General features: G+C 41.2%; 2 protein-coding genes across 3 annotated transcripts in view; both read left to right on the top strand.

Annotated features, from left to right (window-relative positions):
* The first annotated feature begins 3,098 nt into the window (after positions 1-3,098).
* Positions 3,099-21,912, top strand: part of LOC127352495 (mitogen-activated protein kinase-binding protein 1) — a 56,692-nt gene continuing 37,878 nt past the window's right edge. Inside the window, exons 1-8 of the mRNA XM_051380976.1 lie at positions 3,099-3,488; positions 6,218-6,309; positions 12,048-12,110; positions 12,355-12,412; positions 13,997-14,167; positions 16,269-16,406; positions 16,488-16,670; positions 19,991-20,008. Of these exons, the coding sequence (XP_051236936.1) occupies positions 3,369-3,488; positions 6,218-6,309; positions 12,048-12,110; positions 12,355-12,412; positions 13,997-14,167; positions 16,269-16,406; positions 16,488-16,670; positions 19,991-20,008 (843 nt within the window). The 5' untranslated portion in view covers positions 3,099-3,368. The remainder of the gene's footprint in view (positions 3,489-6,217; positions 6,310-12,047; positions 12,111-12,354; positions 12,413-13,996; positions 14,168-16,268; positions 16,407-16,487; positions 16,671-19,990; positions 20,009-21,912) is intronic.
* Positions 17,449-21,912, top strand: part of LOC127352468 (uncharacterized) — a 29,995-nt gene continuing 25,531 nt past the window's right edge. For both annotated transcript variants that reach the window (XM_051380889.1, XM_051380890.1), the window contains exon 1: positions 17,449-18,190. The gene's annotated coding sequence lies outside the window, so the exon portion shown is untranslated. The remainder of the gene's footprint in view (positions 18,191-21,912) is intronic.

Here is a 21,912-nt window from a genome sequence, read left to right on the forward strand (position 1 = left end):
AAATGGCGCTCTTCCAAATTATCAGAATATCGCTCAAATTGGCAAGATGATCTTAAGATTTATAGAAAGGCCCTCCGTAATGCCAGAGGAGCCTATTACTCAGCACTAATAGAAGAAAATAAGAACAACCCTAGGTTCCTCTTCAGCACTGTAGCCAGGCTGACAGAGAGTCACAGCTCTATTGAGCCACATATCCCCATAAACTTAAGTAGCAATGACTTCATGAGCTTCTTCTATAATAAAATTATTACTATTAGAGAAAAAATTAATCACCAACTGCCATCAACAGTTATCAGTGGCTCTCCAAGTTCAGGGACTTCTGTCAATGTAAACTTAGATGTATATTTAGACTGTTTTTCTGCAATCGATCTTCATCAGTTAACTTCAATCATTTCTTCATCGAAGCCATCAACCTGTCTGTTAGACCCGATCCCAACTAGGCTGCTTAAAGAAGTTGTTCCCTTAATTGGCACTTCTTTACTGGATATGATTAATCTTTCTTTATTATCAGGATATGTACCACAGTCCTTTAAAGTAGCTGTAATTAAACCCCTTCTTAAAAAGTCTACTCTTGACCCAGGGGTTTTAGCCAACTATAGACCGATTTCTAACCTCCCGTTCCTCTCTAAGATTCTGGAGAAAGTAGTCGCCAAAGAGTTGTGTGACTTTCTACATAACAATAGTTTATTTGAGGATTTTCAGTCAGGATTTAGAGCTCATCATAGCACAGAGACAGCTCTGGTTAAAGTTAATAATGACCTTCTGACTGCTTCTGACAATGGACTTGTCTCTGTACTTGTATTATTAGATCTTAGTGCTGCATTTGACACCATTGACCATGATATTCTTTTACAGAGACTTGAGCATCAAATTGGCATTAAAGGAACTGCCCTAACCTGGTTTAAGTCATACTTATCAGATCGTTCTCAGTTTGTACATGTTAACGATGAATCCTCCATAAATACTAAAGTTAGTCATGGAGTTCCACAAGGTTCTGTACTTGGACCAATACTATTTACTTTATATATGCTCCCTTTAGGCAACATTATTAGGAATCACTCCATTAACTTTCACTGTTATGCAGATGATACGCAGTTATATCTATCAATCAAACCCAATGAAATTAATCAATTATCTAAATTACAAACATGTCTTAAGGACATAAAATCCTGGATGACCTGCAATTTTCTGATGTTAAACTCAGAAAAAACCGAAATTCTTGTTCTTGGCCCCAAAAACCTTAGAGACTCATTGTCTAAAGATATAGTCACTCTAGATGGCATTAACTTGGCCTCTAGCACCACTGTCAGGAATCTTGGAGTTATCTTTGATCAGGATTTGTCATTTAACTCCCACATAAAGCAGACCTCTAGGACTGCCTTCTTTCATTTACGTAATATTAGAAAAATTAGACACATACTATCACAGACAGATGCAGAAAAACTAATCCATGCATTTGTTACTTCAAGGCTGGATTACTGCAACTCTTTATTATCAGGTTGCCCCAATAAGTCCATTAAAACGCTCCAATTAATTCAGAACGCTGCAGCACGAGTACTGACAGGAACTAGAAAAAGAGATCACATCTCTCCTGTACTAGCTACTCTGCATTGGCTCCCTATAAAATGTAGAATTGAATTTAAAATACTCCTCCTCACCTATAAAGCTCTTCATGGTCAGGCCCCTTCATATCTTAAAGAGCTCATAGTACCCTATTACCCCACTAGAACACTACGTTCTCTGAATGCTGGGCTACTTGTGGTTCCTATAGTCTCTAAAAGTAGAACAGGAGCCAGAGCCTTCAGTTACCAAGCTCCTCTCCTGTGGAACCAGCTTCCAGTTGTGGTTCGGGAGGCAGACACCCTCTCCACATTCAAGAGTAGGCTTAAGACATTCCTCTTTGATAAAGCTTATAGTTAGGGCTGGATCAGGTGAGTCCTGAACCATCCCTTAGTTATGCTGCTATAGGCCTAGACTATCGGGGGGATTTCCCATGGCGCACTGAGCTACTCTCTTCCTCTCTCTTTCTGCACTCATTCATGTCCCTTTAATGCATGTTACTAACTCCACTTCTTCCCCGGAGTTCTTGTGCTTTCTCGTCTCGCAGGTTCTCATGGATCCTGGTGGAGCCTCCTGCCATGGTCCTGCTTGACTGCCATTGCCAATACTGTTGTTGCTGTGCACCTGTCTGTCTGTCTGTCCCCCCTCTCTCTCTCTCTCTCTCTCTCTCTCTCACCCCAACTGGTCGAGACAGACGACCACCCACCTAGAGCTGGAGGATCTGTCCTAGGTTTCTGCCTTTTAACAGGCAGTTTTTCCTTGCCCTTGTCGCCAAGTGCTTGCTCATGGTGGTACTGTTGGGTCTCTGTAATTAATGTTAAAGAGTTCGGTCTAGACCTGCTCTATTTGAAAAGTGTCCTGAGATAACTTCTGTTATGAATTGGCGCTATACAAATAAAATTGAATTGAATTGAACTATTAGTGTAGTTGTTGCTACTATTGTTGCTGTGCAACTATCTGCCTGTCAGTCTGTCTCTGTGTCTCTCTCTCTCTCTCTCTCTCTCTCTCTCTCTCTCTTGCCCTTGTCTCCAAGGTCTTGTTCATGGTGGTACTGTTGAGTCTCTGTAAATAACGTTATAAGGAGTTCGGTCTAGACCTGCTCTATTTGAAAAGTGTCCTGAGATAACTTCTGTTATGAATTGGCGCTATACAAATAAAATTGAATTGAATTGAATGTACAAATACTTCACTGTATAAATATAATGTACAAATACTTCACTGTATAAATATAATGTACAAATACTTCACTGTATAAATATAATGTACAAATACTTCACTGTATAAATACAATGTACAAATACTACACTGTACAAATACAACTTAATTAACACTGGACTTTTATGAAAGTAAACTAAATAGTACTGAAGAATGTAAAATATTAGATAATAATAATCAGATTCCATTCCATTATATTTTATTATGTTATATTATATGTATATTTTATAAAGTTTTTGTTTTTAAAAACAAAGAAACATATCAGCTTTATTTTGAAAAGGCTGAACGGAAGTGTGTGTGTGTGTGTGGTTGTCGCGTGCGGTGTTGACGCTGGCGGTCAGTCCGGTCTGGGTCGTGTTGAGGCCGCTTCGTGTCTTCGCTGTGGCGGAGACTTAAGATGCGGAGCGGAACCGGAGCCCGTAACCCGGATCAGTCCAGAACCAGAACCAGACTAGCGGACCCCTCCGACCCGGCACGCCTCGGCCCGCAGACAGCATGAGCGCAGCGGCGGCGGCAGCAGCAGCAGCAGCAGCGGGAGCGGAGAACTCAAACAGCCGCTGACAGACGCAGCTAGCCGGGCAGCTAACGGCGCAATGACCGCCGACGGAAGCGGAACGATCCGCAGCCGCATCAAGAACCTGCTGCGATCCCCGTCCATCAAACTGAGGAGGAGGAGCGCCACCGCGCGGCAAAAACACGACCTCAGCGACAAGGTGCGCACGCGCTTCAACGCGCACATTTTAACAATTTATTGATTATATAAAGAGAGCAGCGCGAGGACACTGTGTACAGACATATACAATATATATATAAATATATCCACTATTTTTAAAGACATATATGCTGTGTGTATATATTTATATATATATATATACACAGCAAATATATAGGCAGAGTCGGGATCTGTCCTAGGTTTCTGCCTTTTAACAGGCAGTGTTTCCTTGCCCTTGTCTCCAAGGTCTTGCTCATGGTGGTACTGTTGGGTCTCTGTAATTAATGTTTTAAAGAGTTCGGTCTAGACCTGCTCTATTTGAAAAGTGTCCTGAGATAACTTCTGTTATGAATTGGAGCTATAAAATTTAAATTTAAATTTAAATTGTATGCACACATATGGTGTAATTATATCAAATATTATCTTAACACCTTAAATAATGTAAAATCTTTAAAACCTTTTATGTTTGATACCAGAAATCTCCCCATGTTCAAGTCTTAATGTTTCTAAAGTGAGACATTTCTGTATTAAGTACATTATATTATTATATGATTCTGTCTTATATTATTAAAATATGTCAACGTCCTCAACTTCAAAAATATCTCTGTTTACAAAAATCTGCTTCAATTAAAGTCCTGATATTTTTGTTTAATTTTGTTTGTAGAATCCAGTGTGTAACATTAATTTTTAATATAATATTGATAACTTTGTTTATTCATTATATCATTAGCTGAAATCAGCTGAAAATAAGAATCGTTAGAATGAAAACACACCACTAGATGGCACCAAATCCTCCACACTGCTCCTTTAAATGATAAATAATGTAACCCTTATCAACTAACCATCTAAGATGTGACTATATTTGTCTATTTTATCTTTGAACATCTTCAGACTGTGGTTGTCTTTCCAACATAGTAGGTCCCAACAAATACAGTAAAAACCACCCACACATTGAATGCTTTCATTCGTCTCAGCTGGAGTCAATAAAGTTTCAAACAGAGGATTTAAACTCAGTCCCTGGTCTGAACTCTGTTTCCTGGGTCCTGGTCTGAACTCTGTTTCCTGGGTCCTGGTCTGAACTCTGTTTCCTGGGTCCTGGTCTGAACTCTGTTTCCTGGGTCCTGGCATCCTGTCAGTCTGGTTGTTCCGGTCTGTTTGTCCCTGCAGGGCTTCTGTCCGTCTGTCAGCACTTATTCAGCAGGAAAACTCCCACAATGCTTTGTGATTTTTGAGTGTGTTTGCGTCTCTATGAGTTTGAACACAAACAAAATTTCAGTCAGTAAAATCAGTAAAATCAATCAAATCAATAAATCAATGAATATATAAACTGAAATCTCACACTGAAATGGAACCAGAGGCTAACGTTAGCTTCCTCAGCTAACGTGATCATGATACTAACTTATATATTCTGTACTACCAGTTAGTATTTAATTTCATACAGTTTGTGTAGTTTCTGAAGTTTGTGTAGTTTCTGCAGTTGGTGTAGTTTGTGTAGTTGGTGTAGTTTGTGCAGTTTCTGCAGTTTCTGCAGTTTCTGCAGTTTGTGTAGTTTGTGTAGTTTGTGTAGTTGGTGTAGTTTGTGCAGTTTCTGCAGTTTGTGTAGTTTCTGCAGTTTCTGCAGTTTGTGTAGTTTGTGTAGTTGGTGTAGTTTGTGCAGTTTGTGCAGTTTCTGCAGTTTGTGTAGTTTCTGCAGTTTGTGTAGTTTGTGTAGTTTGTGTAGTTGGTGTAGTTTGTGCAGTTTGTGCAGTTTCTGCAGTTTGTGTAGTTTGTGTAGTTTGTGTAGTTGGTGTAGTTTGTGCAGTTTCTGCAGTTTCTGCAGTTTGTGTAGTTGGTGTAGTTTGTGCAGTTTCTGCAGTTTGTGTAGTTTCTGCAGTTTGTGTAGTTTGTGTGTGCAGAGGAATTGTAGTTAACTGACTATTCATTGGTGGTAAATAGTAAAAAGTCAGCTGATGAGAGACTCAGAAGCAAAATTAGTGAAAACATAAATAGAGTTTGGTGCAGAGGGAGGGGGAGTCATGTGAGAGGCGACATACACACAGTGCAGACTCAGTGCTAGAGTTTATATTGTTAGCTTAGCATTGAACTGCACCCTTAAGGCTGCTGATTACATACTAACATGCTAATGGAGGTGCAGCAGTCGGAGCTGGAGTTAGTCAGGGTTTAGTTTAGTCTGGTTTAAAGGGAGACACACTGATGGACTAAACATCTATCTGATTGGACCAAAGGCTTGTGATGGTCGAGTCCATCTCAGGATACTTTTTATCAGCATGGAGCAGGAAGTGAGTGTATTCGCTGTGAAAATGTCTTTGTAAAGTCTGATGATTTCTAGATTTTTCCTCTTTTGTTCCCATTATGTTCTGACTTCCCGTCTGTGGCGCTCAGCTCCAAGCTCATTGGTTCCTGCTGAAGACATAAATCGATTTAACAAATGCAAGGGTACTAGAGCTGCAACGATTAGTCGATTAATCAATTATTTATCAACAGTTAAATGAATCATCAGCTATTTTGATAATCAGTTAATTGTTTTGAGTCAATTTAAAGAAAAAATGTCCAAATCCAGATTTGAGCTTCTCTGTGATATATTGGAGGGTTTGAACGGGTTTCTGAGGGTTCAACAGTGGTTCAATTTATTCCTGTTGTGCTTGGCTGTCTGGATTCAGTCAAAGTCTGCTTTACTTGATGCTGCCAATGTCTGACAGTAACTGATAATGGATGACCTTTGTCTTCCAGGTGACGTTGGAGAAGGTTCTGGGGATCACGGCTCCAGGGAACCGAGCACTGGCCTGCGACCCCCGAACTGGATTGTTGGCTTATCCTGCCGGGTGAGAAACATGTTCTAGTTTCAGTCTTCTTCCATACAGCATGATGTTCATTCAGTAACTGATGGTCCCATTTAGAATAAAACAGACAATAAAGCAGGGTATGCTTTAGGGCGGGGCTACCTTGTGATTGAAAGCTCATTCTCAGTGAGTCCATCCAGCTCAACGCACCAAACTCAGATCAAACTGTCAAACAGTGCTGATCAGATATGATCCAGATTCTGTTGTTGACTATTTCTCTCCTCAAATCTGTTCACAAACACATTTTACTGTTTATCTGGAATACCAGATCCTGTGTGAGCAGGAGAGCCGCCATTGTTTCCAAACCAAGAGCAGCCGATGAGAGCAGAGCAACTCGCAGTAATGTGGAAGCGGAGCAATGTCATGCTCTCGTCCAAATATGGTCACTTCTGGCTCCAAAAAAACCCAACATGGAGACAACCATACTGCTGAGCTGAAGGCTTCAGAACGGGACTCCACACACCAGTGGGTCACAGTTTAAACACAACAATCAATAGTGTTTCTGAGTATCAATACAAAACAAAATATTGTGCCAATCAAGTGTATTGATACTTCCTTACAGCTACAGTTAAAAGGTAGAATAAATCATGAAAACACTAAAAGTACTCCATTTGAAGAACTGAAATCAGATGAAAGTAAGTCTTTCTGTTCAAGCAGGGAAACCTTAAAGGGGCTGATGTGTATTTCACTATTTCTATATTGTGTTTTACAGTCTGTTTACATGCAGCTGTTATATAATGGAGTTGTTGTACTGAGATTGAGATTATTGTAGAAACTTCACACAGAAGATTAAAGTGAGGAATGAATGAACAGACGGTCACTCAGTGGTTCTCAGGACGGATAACGACATGATCAGATTAACAGATTAAAGAGGCACACAGTACACACAGCGCTCCATTAGGAACCACAAGACCCGTCTGCTTCCGGCAAGTGACTGAACCCACAAATACCTGGAGGACTCCTGGGAAAGACTCGTCCAGGGTTTTCTTTGAGTCTTTGAGAGGGTTCTCAGGGGAACATTGTGGTGGATTTAGGGATCTTTGAACAGGTGTAGGGACCCTGTGAGGGTGTTTTGGACAACACTATGGGTTTCAGGAGGTCTCACTGGCCCCAGTTTTTCTGGGGAGCCACTTCTTAAAAACAAGCCCACTGTGACCCAGTTCACAGTGGGAATGAACGTACCTGAGCAGTTATACTGCTTTCTTACTGATTTCTGCAGCACGTCAGAGTTTTTGAACAGGTAAAGCTGCCACTTAAAGAGATATACGTTTGATAAACCACAACTCATCAGTAAAACAATGTACACATTTGAAATACTTTATAAAGAAGACTTAATAAATGCATTTAGCAGAAGGAAGAAATTCTACACATTTATTTGTGACCCAAATAAAATCTCCCGCCCAGTTTCTGGGAATGAAAGCTTCAGAGGATTCTTGAGGGGTTTCAGGAGTTGTTTAGGTGTGTCAGTGGTCCAGATCTTTGTCGAGAGATTTCAATTGTTCTTGGGGAGTTTCAGGGGTCATGGTCTGAGCAGATCCCCAGAGTTCTTGAGGGTGTCTCTGGGGTCTGTGAAGGGTCTTTAAAGTGACATCATGGTTTCTTCAGGAAGTCACAGGGTCTTGATTAATATATGTTGTAGGGGGTTCTCCGGGGGTTTTAGACAGGTCTTAGTGTTCACATTGTTTTGAGGGGGTTCCTGGAGTTCTTGAGAGATCTCTACAGTCTTTGAAATGGCTTCTAGTGTGTTTCAGAGAAAGCGAGACTCAGTGGTCTATCAGAGGAGGTCTCAGTGGTTCCTGATGATTTCAGGGTCATTGAGGGGATCTCAATGGGTCTGAGGGGGTCTTAAAGGGATATTAGAGGTGGGGTTCAGTTGGCTGTTTCCTGAGCAGGATCTTATGTGTTTTCTTTGATGTGGTTGTGTTCAGGGTGGAGCTCAGTCTGCAGGGACAGTAAATGTTTGTCTGCTAAAGGCCACAGTGTGTTTGTGAAGTTAAAGGTGAAGGTTACATAACCGACTCAAGTCTTTGTTCAGCTCTGAATGATAAAACCTTCAGATGGTTGTGAACAGAAACAGTGAATGCAGTTTGTTCATGAATCATTGTTCATCTTATTTAAACAATAATTCATCAGAAACCAGAAGAACCAATGAAAGAACCTGACAGACCAGATCCCAGGACAGAGTTCAGACTGAATGATAAACAGGACGATGAGGGTTCTGTTCTGTTGTTTGTTTCTTAAACATGGATGTGGAGAGCAGCAGCTGTGTATAGATCAGATCTATAGCTGCATCTGGGCAGTGTATAACAATATTTTACAGTGTATAACACTATTTTAGTGTTTAACAGTGTTAAACACTGGTAAACACTGTTAAACACTGTTAAACACAAACACTGTAAAACACAGTGATTCAGGATGGATCCACTGAGTTTTATAAATGAGTTCTCTGGTGTCTGACAGACTGTGAATGAGTGTGAGCACTGAGGAATGATGGGAATGTTTGAGGGCAAGCAGTGGAAGACATCCAGCTTCCAGTTTTTAAGCCCACAGAGTGTCACAGAGCAGTCCAATCAGCTGTGGGCGTGGGAGGAGCGGAGTTGGTGATTGGATGGAGCAGTAGGTCAGTTTGTGTTCAGATTCAGTTTACGGATGATGAGACTGAAGTGGGTCAGCAAAAGGAGGGTGAAAATAGGTTAATGTATGTAGAGGGGCAGAGAGAGAGAGAGAGACAGACAGACAGACAGAGAGAGACACACACACAGAGAGAGAGAGACAGACAGACAGTTCAGGACAAGTTTCTAGTCTCTGGTCTCTGGTCTCTGTACCAGAAGAGTCATTTCTGAGCTTCACAGCAGCGTTTTTGTAAAGACGTCCAATAAAGGACTCTGTCAGGGACCAACAGTCTCTAATACCTGATACAGACCCTGATACTATTAAATAATAATAATAATAATAATAATATACTATATATATATAACTGTATGAAACAGTCCACTGTCAGAGCCTCTGCACAGACTTTATTGTTGTTGTTGCTGTTGATGAACATACATTTGCTGTAAAATAAAACAAATTCTAGTTGATTTGAGGCTGCAGCATGAAAGTGAGTCCGATAAACCACCATGATGAGTCGCTGCTGGAAAAAGGCTGCAGACACAGTGCTGACTGAAGGTTCACTGTGTGCTGATGAGGAAGATTATAATTGGTTGCTAACTCAGCTGTTTACAGTCAGTGCACACACACACACACACACACACACACACACACACACACACACACACACAGACTCATAATTCCTGTGTGAGTCAGCAGTGTGTGTGTACAGTGCATTGAATGGTATTTATATAGTCTGTAGATACAGTCTGTAGTTATAGTCTGTAGATATAGTCTGTAGATGCAGTTTGTAGTTATAGTCTGTAGTTATAGTCTGTAGATGCAGTTTGTAGTTATAGTCTGTAGATGCAGTTTGTAGTTATAGTCTGTAGTTATAGTCTATTTATAGTCTGTAGTTATAGTCTGTAGTATAGTCTGTAGTCATAGTCTGTAGATAGTCTGTAGATATAGCCTGTAGTTATAGACTGTAGTCATAGTGTTATAGTCTGTAGTCATAGTCTTATAGTCTGTAGATATAGTCTGTAGATATATTCTGTAGTTATAGTCTGTAGTTATAGTCTGTAGTCATAGTGTTATAGTTTGTAGTCATAGTCTTATAGTCTGTAGATATAGTCTGTAGATATAGTCTGTAGTTATAGTCTGTAGTCATAGTCTGTAGTTATAGTCTGTAGATATAATTCAATTAAATGTTATTTGTATAGCGCTAATTCATGACAGAAGTTATCTCAGAACACTTTTCAAATAGAGCAGGTCTAGACCGACTCCTTATAACATTTACAGAGACCCAACAGTACCACCATGAACAAGACCTTGGCGACGGGAGCAAGGAAAAACTGCCTGTTAAGAGGCAGAAACCTAGCACAGACCCTTCGGCTCTAGGTGGGTGGTTGTCTGTCCCGACCAGTTGGGGTGAGAGAAAGAGAGACAGACAGAGAGAGAGAGAGAGAGAGAGACAGAGAGACAGACAGACAGACAGACAGACAGACAGACGCACAGCAACAACAGTAGCAACAACTACACTAATAGTGACTGATGATGAACATGACAACAGCAACGATGGGGGACAATGAGCAGGGAGGAGGAGAGGAGCTCAGTGCACCATGGGAAATCCCCCGATAGTCTAGGCCTATAGCAGCATACCTAAGGGATGGTTCAGGACTCACCTGAGCCAACCCTAACTATAAGCTTTATCAAAGAGGAATGTCTTAAGCCTACTCTTGAATGTGGTGAGGGTGTCTGCCTCCCGAACCACAACTGGAAGCTGGTTCCACAGGGGAGGAGCTTGGTAACTGAAGGCTCTGGCTCCTGTTCTACTTTTAGAGACTATAGGAACCACAAGTAGCCCAGCATTCAGAGAACGTAGTGTTCTAGTGGGGTAATAGGGTACTATGAGCTCTTTAAGATATGAAGGGGCCTGATCATGAAGAGCTTTATAGGTGAGGAGGAGGATTTTAAATTCTATTCTACATTTTACAGGGAGCCAGTGCAGAGAAGCTAGTACAGGAGAGATATGATCTCTTTTTCTAGTTCCTGTCAGTACTCGTGCTGCAGCGTTTTGAATTAATTGGAGCGTTTTAATGGACTTATTGGGGCAGCCTGATAATAAAGAGTTGCAGTAATCCAGCCTAGAAGTAACAAATGCATGGATTAGTTTTTCTGCATGTGTCTGTGATAGTATGTGTCTAATTTTTGTAATATTACGTAAATGAAAGAAGGCAGTCCTAGAGGTTTGCTTTATGTGGGAATTAAATGACAAATCCTGATCAAAGATAACTCCAAGATTCCTGACAGTGGTGCTAGAGGCCAAGGTAATGCCATCTAGAGTAACTATATCTTTAGACACTGAGTCTCTAAGGTTTTTTGGGTGTAACATCAGAAAATTGCAGCTCATCCAGGATCTTATGTCTTTAAGACATGTTTGTAATTTAGATAATTGATTAATTTCATCGGGCTTGATCGATAGATATAACTGCGTATCATCTGCATAACAGTGAAAGTTAATGGAGTGATTCCTAATAATGTTGCCTATAATCTGTAGATATAGTCTGTAGTTATAGCCTGTGGATATAGTCTGTAGTCATAGTCTGTAGATACAGTTTGTATATATAGTCTGTAGATACAGTCTGTAGAAATAGTCTGTCGCTATATTCTATAGTTATAGTCTGTAGTCATAGTCTCTAGATACAGTCTGTAGATACAGTCTGTAGATATAGTCTGTAGATATAGTCTGTAGTCATAGTCTGTAGATATAGTCTGTAGTCATAGTCTGTAGATATAGTCTGTAGTTATTACTGTATTACTGTTATTGTTATTATTATTATTATTACTGTTGTTATTATTATTATTATTATTTCTGCTATTATTATTGTTTTTATTATTGTTTTATTATTAGTGTTATTATTGTAATTGTTATTGTTATTATTATTACTGTATTACTGTTATTATTATTATTACTGTTGTTGTTATTATTATTATTATAATTGTTGGGTCAAGGACACTTCGACATTCAGCGAGAGCAGCCGGGGATCAAACAGCCGCCTCTGAGCCACAGCTGCTGTTGTTGTCATGGGAATGGTTAATTCAATATTAACCTTTATTTATTTGTGCAGGTGTGTCGTTGTCCTGTTGAATCCTCGGAAGAACAAACAGCATCACATCTTTAACAGCTCCAGGTAAAACTTCAGCCAATCAGCTCTCACTTCCTGTCTGCCCGTGGCAACCAATGATAAATGTTTTAAAGATTTCGGTCTAGACCTGCTCTCTTTGAAAAGTGTCCTGAGATAACTTCTGTTATGAATTGGCACTATACAAATACAATTGAATTGAATTGAATTGAAAACAGAGCCTGTTGCTATGGTTACCTAAAGGTTGATCACTGCCAGCCAATCACAATGAAGTTCTCGCTCTGTGTTTTAGGAAGGCGATCACCACGCTAGCGTTTTCTCCAGATGGGAAATACGTGGTCACAGGAGAGGTGAGTCTAAGTGATCCAAGTTCCACCTGGGTAATACCTGTGGATCTGAGCATGCTCAGCAAGAGTGCTGATCAGGTCAGAATCACAACAGGAGAGAATACATTAAAATATGTACGATATTTGGCAAAGACAAGGCATTTACAAATTTAAAGATATGTATATAAACAGTATTTTCCCTAGCTTTGATGACTTGTCACATAAATTTTGCCTCCCTCGGTCTAGCCTGTTCCGATATTTCCAAGTCCGCCACTTCCTTCAGCATCATGATCCCAACTTTCCATATATATATATATATCACTTTCTGGTTCAGATGCTCTGTTAGAAACTACTTTCAGCCTTAAAGGACTTATTTCAAGAATCAACAACTGTATATCTTCCTTTAAAAATACAACTCTTGCAAAGATCAAGGCAGACTGGGTGGATGAGCTGGGAGAGGACTTGGAAGAAGACATTCGGGACAGCGCTCTACTAAGAGTGAATGACAGCACTTCATGTGCCAAATTAAGTATAATACAATTTAAGATCTTACATTGCATCCACTACTCCAAAGCCAGACTTGCTAAAATATACCCTGACACAGATGCAAGCTGCGACAGGTGTCGAAACACTCCTGCCGACCTAACCCATATGTTTAGGTCGTGCTCAGCCCTAGCATCCTATTGGTCTGCAATCTTTAAAACAGTGTCAGAAGCTCTTAATATTGACCTACAACCCAACGCATTAATGGCCATATTTGGTACTACTGACAGAAGATATTCTACAATAAGGAAAAGATATAAAAACATCATTGCTTTTACAACATTGCTTGCACGCAGAAGAATGTTATTACATTGGAAATCTAAAAATCCACCTAATGTGTCTTTGTGGTTTAATGACCTAATGCAGTTCATACAGTTAGAGAAAATAAAACACACTCTCAGGGGGTCCAGGGACAAATTCTTTTCTGTCTGGGATCCAGTGCTGAAATATTTGGGTAAGCTTAAGACTGTGCCCACAATAATTCATACAAAATAAAGATGTGAGCATTGGTCCAAAGTTCTTTTGTAAATGTTGTATCTATGTTCATATCCTGTACTATCAGTGTTCAATAAAAATACCACTTAAAAAAATAAAAAAATAAATAAAATATGTACGATATTAAATGCAATTTATATATTAAATTAATTTATTAAACTGCAACTAATGATTATTTTCATTATTGATTACTCTCGATCATATTTGATTGAGAATAGAGCCCTGTGGAACACCCACTGATCTTAAGTTGAGTTGTTCAGATAACATCACAACAGTTCTCTTTCTCTCTGTGCACCAATCAGACTTTATCAACTCTGGACCCTGATACTTAACAGTGTCCTGTTTTTTTCCCAGGATACTGAAGTCATGTGACTCTAACAACAACATGATAGCAGTCATATAGATTTAACACTGTGCTCTCATTTAAAAACAATATATACACAGTACAGCACGTGTGTCAGATCTGAGTTCAGTGCCGTCAGGGAATGTATGTTACTGGACCACCTCCAACCTTCACAGCTCGGGATTCAGAAATGAAAAACCATCCTCCTCCTCCTCCTCCCCCCTCAGAGCGGCCACATGCCGGCGGTTCGCGTCTGGGAGGTGTCGGAGCGTCTGCAAGTTGCTGAGTTGCAGGAACATAAATATGGTGTTGCCTGTGTGGCGTTTTCTCCCAATGGGAAGTACATCGTCAGCGTGGGCTACCAACACGACATGATGGTTAACGTCTGGAACTGGAAGGTAAGGATTGAGGGGAGATTGAAGAGCTGAATCAGAACCTCCCCAGTGGTGGAAAGTAACTAAACACTTACACTACCGTTCAAAAGTTTGGGGTCACTTAGAAATTTCCTTATTTTTGAAAGAAAAGCACTGTTTTTTTCAATGAAGATAACATTAAATTAATCAGAAATACAGTCTAGACATTGTTAATGTGGTAAATGACTATTCTAGCTGGAAATGACCGATTTTTTATGGAATATCTACATAGGTGTACAGAGGCCCATTTCCAGCAACCATCACTCCTGTGTTCTAATGGTACATTGTGTTAGCTAATCATGTTAAAAGGCTAATTGATAATTACAAAACCCTTGTGCAATTATGTTAGCACAGCTGAAAACTGTTGTGCTGATTAGAGAAGCTATAAAACTGGTCTTCCTTTGAGCTAGTTGAGTATCTGGAGCATCAGCATTTGTGGGTTCGATTATACTCTCAAAATGGCCAGAAAAAGAGAATTTCTTCTGAAACTCGACAGTCTATTCTTGTTCTGAGAAATGAAGGCTATTCCATGCGAGAAATTGCCAAGACACTGTAGATGTCCTACAACGGTGTGTACTACTCCCTTCAGAGAACAGCACAAACGGGCTCTAACCAGAATAGAATGAGAAGTGGGAGGCACTGGTGCACAACTAAGCAAGAGGACAAGTACATTAGAGTCTCTAGTTTGAGAGATAGATGCCTCACAGGTCCTCAACTGGCAGCTTCATTAAATGGTACCCGCAAAACGCCAGTCTCAACGTCCACAGTGAAGAGGCGACTCCGGGATGCTGGCCTTCTAGGCAGAGTGGCAAAGAAAAAGCCATATCTGGCCAATAAAGGGAAAAGATTAAGATGGGCAAAAGAACACTGACATTGGACAGAGGAAGATTGGAAAAAAGTGTTATGGATAGACAAATCTAAGTTTGAGGTGTTTGTATCACACAGAAGAACATTTGTGAGACGCAGAACAAGTGAATAGATGCTGGAGGAGTGCCTGAGGCCATCTGTCAAGCATGGTGGAGGTAATGTGATGGTCTGGGGCTGCTTTGGTGCTGGTAAAGTGGGAGATTTGTACATGGTAAAAGGGATTTTGAATAAGGAAGGCTATCACTCCATTTTATAACGCCATGCCATACCCTGTGGACAGCGCTTGATTGGAGCCAATTTCCTCCTACAACAGGACAATGACCCAAAGCACACCTCCAAACTATGCAAGAACTATTTAGGGAAAAAGCGGTCAGCTGGTATTCTGTCTGTAATGGAGTGGCCAGCGCAGTCACCAGATCTCAACCCTATTGAGCTGTTGTGGGAGCAGCTTGACCGTATGGTACTTAAGAAGTGCCCATCAAGTCAATCCAACTTGTGGGAGGTGCTTCAGGAAGTGTGGGGTGAAATTTCTTCAGATTACCTCAACAATTGACAGCTAGAATGCCAAAGGTTTGCAAGGCTGTAATTGCTGCAAATGAAGAATTCTTTGACGAAAGCAAAGTTTGAAGGACAAAATTATTATTTCAATGTCTTGACTATATTTTCTATTCATTTTGCAACTCATTTGATGAATAAAAGTTTTCATGGAAAACATGAAATTGTCTGGGTGACCCCAAACTTTTGAACGGTAGTGTAAGTACAAATTTGTGGTGCTTGTACTTTACTTGAGTGTTTCCATTTTATTCTGCTTTATAGCTGTAATAAATATTATATTTTCTTAAGATTACATTTTATTGTTCCAGCAGGGTATAAAGTAATTACAATCAGCTTCATGTTCACCAGCTGTACCCAACCCAACAATATCATATATATTATATGTATATTATATGTTTATGTAATTATGTAATTAGCATTACTCTGTTTAATGAGTACTTTTACTTTTGGTACTTTAAGGATATTTTGATGCTAATACTTGATAATTTTTGTACTTTTACTGATGTAACATTTACCAACTTGTAACAAAGTATACTTATACAGTGTTTTAATAGTAATTTTACTTTAAGAAAAAGGTGGGGTATTTCTAACTACATACAGTATGCAGGAAATAAATAAATAATTGACAATATCCACGTGAACTTTTTGTTGTTTTCTTTATCAGAAAAACGTGGTGGTCGCAGCCAATAAGGTCTCTAGTAAGGTGACAGCCGTCTCCTTCTCAGATGACAGCTCATACTTCGTCACCGCCGGCAACCGCCATGTCAAGTTCTGGTACCTGGACCACGGCAAGACCTCCAAGGTTGTCCTTTCAATCACAGGTTAATCAGCTGTTAATGAAAACATCCGTCTGATCATTGTTTGTATCGATCGTCCCCTCCAGGTAAACGCCACTGTCCCTCTGCTGGGGCGTTCGGGGCTGCTGGGAGAGCTCCGGAATAACTTCTTCAGTGATGTGGCGTGTGGACGGGGTCGACAGGCCTCTTCTACTTTCTGCATCACGTCCTCCGGTCTGCTGTGTGAGTTCAACGACCGCCGACTGCTCGACAAGTGGGTGGAGCTACGGGTGAGTGACACCGCTTTCAGGAAGTTCCCCTTCTATGGTGACTCTTTAAGGACCAGTGGTTTAGTGACACCTAGTGGTGAAGTTGCAGATTGCAACCAGCTTAATACAGCTTAGCCTTCAGTGTGTTGGAGAAACTACAGTGGAAAGTCCTATCTACGATATTAGCTAGCGTAAGATTCAATTCTATTTCTATAGCACCAATTCAATTCAATTCAATTTTATTTGTATAGCACCAATTCATAACAGAAGTTATCTCAGGACACTTTTCAAATAGAGTAGGTCTAGACCAAACTCTTTAAAACATTATTTACAGAGACCCAACAGTACCACCATGAGCAAGACCTTGGAGACAAGGGCAAGGAAAAACTGCCTGTTAAAAGGCAGAAACCTAGGACAGATCCTTCGGCTCTAGGTGGGTGGTCGTCTGTCTTGACCAGTTGGGATGAGAGAGAGACAGAGACAGAGAGAGAGAGAGGGAGCGAGAGCGAGCGAGAGACAGACACAGCAACAACAGAACTGTGGGCTTCGGTGTTTTAGTCTTCCTTCGCTCAGTCACCCAGCCTCCCTGTCTTCCCGGCTGCTCAGGAACTACCGGGGATCTACCGGAGGACGGCTAACAGAAGCTACCTTCGGTCGGACCGCACCGGCTACTGGGGGCTGGCTAACTATAGCGGCTAAAGATATCTCCGTGGTGCGGTACCGTTCCTCTAACTCACTAAGCCTCGCCTCCAGCCTCGCCTCCAGCGCAGTAAATAAACTACACTTAATACATGTACCATTGTCTTTAAAGGAGGCAGAGGAATAACTGAACATCTGGCACACTGAGCAGGACAGAGGAGAGGGAGAGGGAGAAGCCATAGCTAACTGCTAATGCTAATGAAGCTAGAGTGTATGAAAAACTTTGAAAATAGCGAAAAGTCGCTAAAAGGAGTAACTCCGAGTGCTTAGGTAGAACTAGTCTACGTTTAAATGTTAAGCGGGAAAATAACCGCTGTAACGAGTAAAACAAATGTATATTTAGCGTTCACAGACAGAGCTACAGCACCAAACAGTGTACACAGAGCAGGAAGGAAACCGGGAATGAGTCAGTACGCTTACCGTAGCACGTCACGTCAGCCTCCCAATCAGTGGCCAGCATTCAGGATGACTCATCGGTCAGCTGTCAGTAAAGACCTTCTTCTTCTTCTCCTGCAGGATTTGTTGCGCTGCAGTGTTGACTGTTGACCTCAGGGATCATTGAAACCAGGTTTCAGGTTGACCAATTCATAACAGAAGTTATCTCAGGACACTTTTCAAATAGAGCAGGTCTAGACCGAATTCCTTATAACATTTACAGAGACCCAACAGTACCACCATGAGCAAGACCTTGGTGACAGGGGCAAGGAAAAACTGCCTGTTAAAAGGCAGAAACCTAGGACAGATCCTTCGGCGCTAGGTGGGTGGTCGTCTGCCTCGACCAGTTGGGGTGAGAGAGAGACAGAGAGGGAGAGAGAGAGAGAGACAGACAGACAGACAGACAGGTGCACAGCAACAACAGTAGTAACAACTATACTAATAGTAGTGACTGATGATGATGAACATGACAACAGCAATGATGGGGGACAATGAGCCGTGACAACAGCAACAACAGTAACCGTAGCAATAATAATACTTATAATAATAATAATACTAATATTGGTGATATTGGCAATGGCAGTCAAGCAGGACCATGGCAGGGGGCTCCACCAGGATCCATGAGAACCTGCGAGACGAGAAAGCACAAGAATTCCGGGGAAGAAGTGAAGTTAGTAACATGCATTAATGAGACATGAATGAGTGCAGAAAGAGAGAGAGAGGAAGAGAAAAGCTCAGTGCATCATGGGAAATCCCCCGATAGTCTAGGCCTATAGCAGCATAACTAAGGGATGGTTCAGGACTCACCTGATCCAGCCCTAACTATAAGCTTTATCAAAGAGGAATGTCTTAAGCCTACTCTTAAATGTGGAGAGGGTGTCTGCCTCCCGAACCACATCTGGAAGCTGGTTCCACAGGAGAGGAGCTTGGTAACTGAAGGCTCTGGCTCCTGTTCTACTTTTAGAGACTATAGGAACCACAAGTAGTCCAGCATTCAGAGAACGTACTGTCTAGAGGGGTAATAGGGTACTATGAGCTCTTTAAGATATGAAGGGGCCTGATCGTGAAGAGCTTTATAGGTGAGGAGGAGGATTTTAAATTCTATTCCAAATTTTACAGGGAAGCTAGTACAGGAGAGATGTGATCTCTACTCCTAGTTCCTGTCAGTACTCGTGCTGCAGCGTTCTGAATTAATTGGAGTGTCTTAATGGACTTATTGGGGCAACCTGATAATAAAGAGTTGCAGTAATCCAGCCTTGAAGTAACAAATGCATGGATTAGTTTTTCTGCGTCTGTCTGTGATAGGATGTGTCTAATTTTTGTAATATTACGTAAATGAAAGAAGGCAGTCCTAGAGGTCTGCTTTATGTGGGAATTAAAGGACATGTCCTGATCAAATATAACTCCAAGATTACTGACAGTGGTGCTAGAGGCCAAGGTAATGCCATCTAGAGTAACTATATCTTTAGACAGTGAGTCTCTAAGGTTTTTGGGGCCAAATACAAGAATTTCGTTTTTTTCTGAGTTGAGCATCAGAAAATTGCAGCTCATCCAGGATTTTATGTCCTTAAGACATGTTTGTAATTTAGATAATTGATTAATTTGTGACTATATATGTAGCGATTGGTTAGCTAGTGTTTTGCTAACATTTGTGTGGTGGCAATTTGTTTAATGAAGCATAGAAAGTATGATCTTGTCTTTTTGTAAGGTTTTATTGAAGTCATCTATGAATGGACTCGACGCAACCGTCAACACTCTCGTATGTGAAAGAGCCCAGATTGGAGGAAGCAGTTTGGTTTTATCCATGTTGAAGCGTCACTCTAACACACTTACACGTTCCTGAGTTCTGGGACAGTAAACAGACAGATCAGTAACTCACTGATCAATAACAGACAGATAGTGTGGTGAGATGATCATGTCCTTGGCTTCTTAGTGAAGTCTCAACATCCCACTGTTTATTTGGACATGCAGTGAAGTAAGAAACAGGGCTAAAGGTTATATGCATATAAAAGCCTCTTTGGTTGCGTATGGTTTTACAATGACCAGGTCAAAGGTTGTATAGGTTCTTAAAAACTGCCATTACATTAGCTAGCTCAAACACTGCTGCTAATGTTGAAATGATCTGAATGTTTAACTGTGTGTCTGTCATTGATCTGAAACACTCTTAATGTGAAGTTCCTCTGCTTCCTCCTCTGCTTCCTGTGCAGAGAGTCGACTCCGCCTTCGTAAGTCGTCATCTCATCTGTACTCAGTTCAGCCTGTGACACCTGACAAACACTTACTGCTTTTTAATGTGAAGCTCTTCAACTAACACTAAACACTTGACTTTATGATGAGAACGTGTGTCACTACAGAGGACAAACTAATAATGTAAAAGGCGTTCATTGATACTAACGTCAGTTTTACCTGAAATAAAACTGCTTCTAATATATTTTTATTCCTTCAGAGAAACAATCTGTGGGCTCTATCTTGCACTCAGCGCAATTGACTTTGTACACTGGCGCTTGTATAATTCCTATTTTGCACTCGACGCACATTGGAATTTTCCCTCCACCGACGCACGTCCTTAAATTAGAGAATGAACTTGCGCTCCGGGGGGGGCGGTTCAGTGAAAAGAGGAGGCGTGTTCCGGCGCAAACGTTCCCTGGTGCTATTTTGCTATTTCAGAAAACAATTCTGCCACAGACCAGGAAAAACCTAGTCTAAAGTCAGTGGCGCTTATTCAGATGCTATTTTAAGGGCGCAGACTTGAGGGGATGCGCCTGAGAGGCAGCAGCAACATCGCCACCCAATCAAGACGGGCATTAATACTTTGCCGCATCCCGGGCAGCTCCCGCTCCAGCATGTCAAACCCTGTTTGCTGCAGGAACGGGTGGTCCTCCGGCATGTAGTGGGTCTGGATCCTCTGCACGTTGGTGTTTGCGCTGCTCTCTCCTCAGCTGGCCCTTGCACACTGCTCGGCCCGTGCGCACTGCTCCCGAGGCCAGGGTCTTCTTCCTGCGAAGCTGCGTTACATTGTTTCGATTTATTGTATGGCTGTGTTACATTTATTTCATGTCAACAATAACACTTCTCGGTATTACACGGCCCTGACGAGAATGTCGGTCTCCTCGGCTGTGAACCGCTCCTGGTGTGCGCCCGGCAAATCCGCCGTTATAATAGCAATCCGCCATGGAACAAGCGCGCCTGCTTTTAAAGGGAATGTGAGATGACGCTTTGATTGGTTTATTGCACGTTATGCCCAAACCACACCTATGACTAATGTAGCTACTTCAGACCAACCCATTTTAGATTTTCGCCGGGCGCAAGAGTCATTTATCCCGCCGGCATAATAGCAACAGCGCCCGAGATCTGCCCACAAAGCCACTTGTGTTTTGCGTTTGATACTTGCGTTTCAGATTGGCAAGATAGGGCCCTGTATTTAATTGGGCTTTTAGCTCCTCACCACTGAAACTAACAGACCAGAAAGAAGCTCAGCAAACATTTGTTGAGGTTATAATCAGACTCATTAACTTCATTATAATGATTAATCACATTTAGCTCTTCAGTTGTATGTTTAATGTTAAATATTGAGCTGTGATACAAAGTGAAACAGAAACGTTTTGGACCCAACAGTTCCCACCATGAGCAAGCACTCAAACAGATTCATATTACTGAACATTAATTAAAACAAATAAAAACTGAATTTGAATAATCTAAATCCTCACTGGCTGAACTGACTGACCTGGACACGCCCACTTCCTTTCTCTCACTCCATTGGTCGGTTTCACAGCACGCCGCTGTCATTCACAACCAACATGCCACCTGATTGGCTGGGTGACGTATCACCCTGTTCACCCTCCACATTCACAGAGGACCCTGAATGCAGCATCGGTCACATCCACCAACATCCAGCATCCATTCACTGCTACAGTACTGATACTGTAGGACTGATACTGTAATACTGTAGTACTGTAGTACTGTAATACTGTAGTACTGATACTGTAGGACTGATACTGTAATACTGTAGTACTGTAATACTGTAGTACTGTAGTACTGTAATAGTGTAGTTAAGTTTAAAATCACACATTGTATTAAAACTCTATACACATACCGAGCTGCTAGAATAAAGATTAAGGGCCATCTATCC

Source organism: Dicentrarchus labrax, unplaced genomic scaffold, assembly GCF_905237075.1.
Source record: "Dicentrarchus labrax unplaced genomic scaffold, dlabrax2021, whole genome shotgun sequence".
In the NCBI taxonomy this organism is placed as follows: domain Eukaryota; kingdom Metazoa; phylum Chordata; class Actinopteri; family Moronidae; genus Dicentrarchus; species Dicentrarchus labrax.